Below are 3802 nucleotides of genomic sequence, written 5' to 3'. Positions count from 1 at the left end.
CTCTGGCATTGTTCTTTACAAATCCTCGTTTTGTGCTTCTAATTCGTGAACGGCGTTTTGTTTTGTCTCCGCACTCGTCACTAATCACGCAACGTCGACGTCTTATGTCATCCGCCGGAACGGCTTCCGCGTATGACAGTCAGCGGAAGTGAGAAAAAAGTGTTTATTACGTTTGAAATATGGATATTTATCTTACAAAAATGCATGGACTCGCTACAGGAGGCCTTTACTCACACCCCGGAGCCGTGTGAGGGACTTTTTATTACAGATGCACGCACTTTATTTCACGTCTTCTGAACTGTTGACAACCAACACCCGCATACCCCCATTGAAAGGCTTGGAGGGGCCAGGACTATTTTTAATATAACTCCGATTGGATTTGTCTGAAAGAAGAAAGTCACATACACCTAGGATGCTTTGAGGGTGAGTAAAACAGGCTAATTTTCATTTTTGAGTGAACTAACCCTTTAACGTAATTAACGAATCCTTGAGTACGGGTGTTGTCCCAGCTGCATTAAAAATTGCTGCTGTTACCCCGGTACCCAAGAAGCGCAACTTAGATTTGGATAATTGTAGCTTTACAGTTGCATAATCATCTTTCTGTTAATAATCTTTTTGAGCAACTTCAATCTGGGTTTTGAAAATTTCATAGCACTGAAACTGCCCTGGTTAAAGTGACTAATTACTTACTTTTGGCCTCTGATGCTGGTTCTCCTACTATTCTTATTCTCTTAGACATTAGTGTCGCTTTTGACACCGTAGATCATACTCTTTAACTGAATCGCCTTGAAACTTTTTGAAGGTTTGAAAGTTTTTGGTATTTACGGCACCGTCTTAAACTGGTTTAGATCTTATTTGACCGGACGCAGACAGTTGTTTTAGGGGAATACAGGTCTGATATTGGGTAAGTTTCTACTGGCATCCCTCAGGGCTCAATTTTAGGGCCCTTACTTTTTAGTCTTTATTTACTCCCGCTTGGTCAACTTTTATGAAATTTGGGTATTAAGCATCACTTTTATTCCGATGACACACAAATCTATATTCATTGTAAACATGGTCAGAGTGAGACTGTCTCATTGCTCACTAAGTATATCTCTGAGATAAAATCATGGATGGCTAATAAATAAACAGTGATAAGACTGAGGTACTGCTTATTGGTTCTCCTTATAAGCTCAGTAGGGCTGACCAAAGTCCTCTTATCATTGATGGTTCTGTACTTGAGTTCCAGAGCAAATTAAGGAATCTAGGAGTGATCTTTGATTCCTTATTGACATTTGACCCTCATGTACAAAGTGTTGTTAAGACTTCTTTTTTATCTCAGAGATATTGCAAAATTGTGCCCCATGCTATCCCTTTCAGCTGCAGAAAAGTTAATTAATATATTTGTCTTCTCTCGCATTGATTATTGTAATACACTTCTTATTGGGGTTTCTAAGCATACTTTAAGTAAGTTGCAGTACGTTCAAAATTTTGCAGCGAGAATTTGAACTAGGACCAAATCTAGAGATCATATTACTCTCGTTTTCACTACACTGGCTACCAGTTAAGTATACAATCGATTTCTCATATTCACATACAAAGCTCTCCACGGTCTGGCCCCGGATTATTTATCTCAACTTTTAACACCTTATATTCCAAATCAAAGTCTTTTGATCCTCAGCAGGGTTTGTTGGTTGTCCCTCAAACACAGTTATGTTCCATTGGTGACAGAGCTTTTTCTATATCTGCTCCCAGGTTGTGGAACCTACTTCCAGTTGAAATTTGGGAAGCACAGTCTTTTGGCATTTTTAAAACACATTTAAAAACATATATTTTTAGGCTAGCTTATTGTTGATTGTGATAATTATTGCTGGTTCTTTTTTAATACTCCTGTGCTCTTTTGTTTTATTTATTTTGTATTTTGTTTTAATTTTACATGTATTTTTATTGTAAAGTGCTTTGAGAAGCTCTTTTAAAGGTGCTATAGAAATAAAGTTTTTAGATTTCAGATCCTCTATAACGAATACGAAGCATCTTACAAAAATATTGAATAACCTGAAATTTGTCACATTTGCAAAAAGCCACTGTAGTCATCTTTCCTGAAGTCAGTTCATGTACACTCTAGGGAATAAATGACAAAATTTCTCTAAATAAGCAGCATATAAACCAGTAAGTCCATGACAAACTATTAGTCAGAGATCCATACCTGTCCTGCTTCTGGAAATGGATCCATTAGCTCCACTCCATCTGCATAGAGCTGAATAAGAGCCATCAGGTCTCGAGTTCTCACAGCCTCGTACAAGTCTCCCTGTCTGGCTGTGGCTGTAGTGGCTGTCCTCTGAGCAAACCTGTGCTCCACGTACTTCGCATTTATGTACTCCTTCCTCTCGGTCCTAAAAAATGTGGCTTTAAAACTTTATTCAAACCACATACTGTTTTACATGAATTAGTGCATTAATTACAAAACAAAGGGTCATTCTCATAGCTAAATCCTGTAGTTCTGTATACATTTGTTAATGTATGCTAGGTAGGCTTGTACTCACATGTCACTTAATGGTGTTGGCTTTGGTGAAGGACTCGGCAGATTCCCTTCTAATATTTCATTAAAACTGCTGTTACCCACATTCTTAGCCAGCTGTGGAGAAATTGCATTCACTATGAGTAACGAGCATATTAACAGTTCATAGCATAACTATAATTTGCGCATTTGTACATTCACCTAAAAGCTGACATAGAAAGCTCAATAATTTGTAAATAACATATATACAAATTACTGTTTAAAATTTTGAGGTCAGTAAGACTTTTCAAATGTTTTTGCCTGCATTCATTTGATTTAAAATATAGTCAAATTATTTTTTTTAATTAAATTATTACAATTTAAATAAACCTTTTCCTATTAATATATTTTAAAATGTAATTTATTGCTGTGATGTCAAAGCTGAATTTTCAGCAGCCATTACTCCAGTCTTCAGTGTCACATGATCCTTCAGAAATCCTTCTAAGATGCTGATTTGGTGCTCAAGCAACATTTCTTATTATTATCAATGTTGAAAACAGTTCTGCTGCTTAATTTTGGGAGTGGGGAAACTATGATAAATGTTTTTTCCCCCATAATTCTTAGACAAATAGAAAGTTCAAAAGAACAGCATTTGTAATACATCCTTGTTGAATAATTGCTCAAACAAACAAATAAACAAAAAAAAACTTACTGACCCCAAACTTTTCAAAATTAGTGTAAATTACAAGATTTATGTTCAGATCACCAAGAGTTCAGAGGTTCCGAGTTTGTCGAGTTCCATGGATTGGATGCGTGAAATATGGACTCCCATTTCCCTGTGAATCCCTGAACACTCGATGCATGTCAGGATGCCCAGGTTAGTGGATAACCATTTAGGCTCTAGAGCAGATAAAACGGGAAAATTAGGTCTTTTATTGTAGTTGCTGAGGGGCTGTGTGTACTGCCGTTCACTTCTGAGCCACAAGGTGGCACATGAAGCTATGAAACTCTATTTTGATACCTTGCTGCACTGACAAAGTGGGGACTTTGTGTCAGATCCCACTGCTACAAAACTTTCACACAGAAACTTAGCTAACCTGGTGCGCCACAGTCGCAACAGACTTCATTTCCAGGCATGCGCAGCACATCTTCGATTATGGTTTTGGCCAAGTCTTCCAAACTGTCATCTCCAGCACTCTGCTCCCCACGGAACGCCATGTTCAAAGCCTCCTCCTTACTGTTAGTCAGCACTGAGATCCATCTGCACAACACACATTCACATATATATATGCATTAATGGCTTGCACACCACAACAGATGGACACA

General features: G+C 37.8%; 1 protein-coding gene across 4 annotated transcripts in view; it reads right to left on the bottom strand.

Annotated features, from left to right (window-relative positions):
• Positions 1-3802, bottom strand: part of LOC107701019 (arf-GAP with SH3 domain, ANK repeat and PH domain-containing protein 1-like) — a 48957-nt gene that overhangs the window by 9628 nt on the left and 35527 nt on the right. For all 4 annotated transcript variants that reach the window (XM_016502919.1, XM_016502921.1, XM_016502920.1 and 1 more), the window contains 4 exons: positions 3574-3737; positions 3243-3376; positions 2523-2614; positions 2186-2372 (listed from right to left, as the gene is read on the bottom strand). In XM_016502919.1, the coding sequence (XP_016358405.1) occupies positions 2186-2372; positions 2523-2614; positions 3243-3376; positions 3574-3737 (577 nt within the window). The remainder of the gene's footprint in view (positions 1-2185; positions 2373-2522; positions 2615-3242; positions 3377-3573; positions 3738-3802) is intronic.

The sequence above is a fragment of the Sinocyclocheilus anshuiensis genome, unplaced genomic scaffold, assembly GCF_001515605.1.
Source record: "Sinocyclocheilus anshuiensis isolate Anshui unplaced genomic scaffold, SAMN03320099.WGS_v1.1 scaffold1143, whole genome shotgun sequence".
NCBI classification, from domain to species: Eukaryota; Metazoa; Chordata; class Actinopteri; order Cypriniformes; family Cyprinidae; genus Sinocyclocheilus; species Sinocyclocheilus anshuiensis.
Note: the sequence above shows the minus strand (reverse complement) of the source record. Positions and strands in the feature narration are given on the sequence as shown.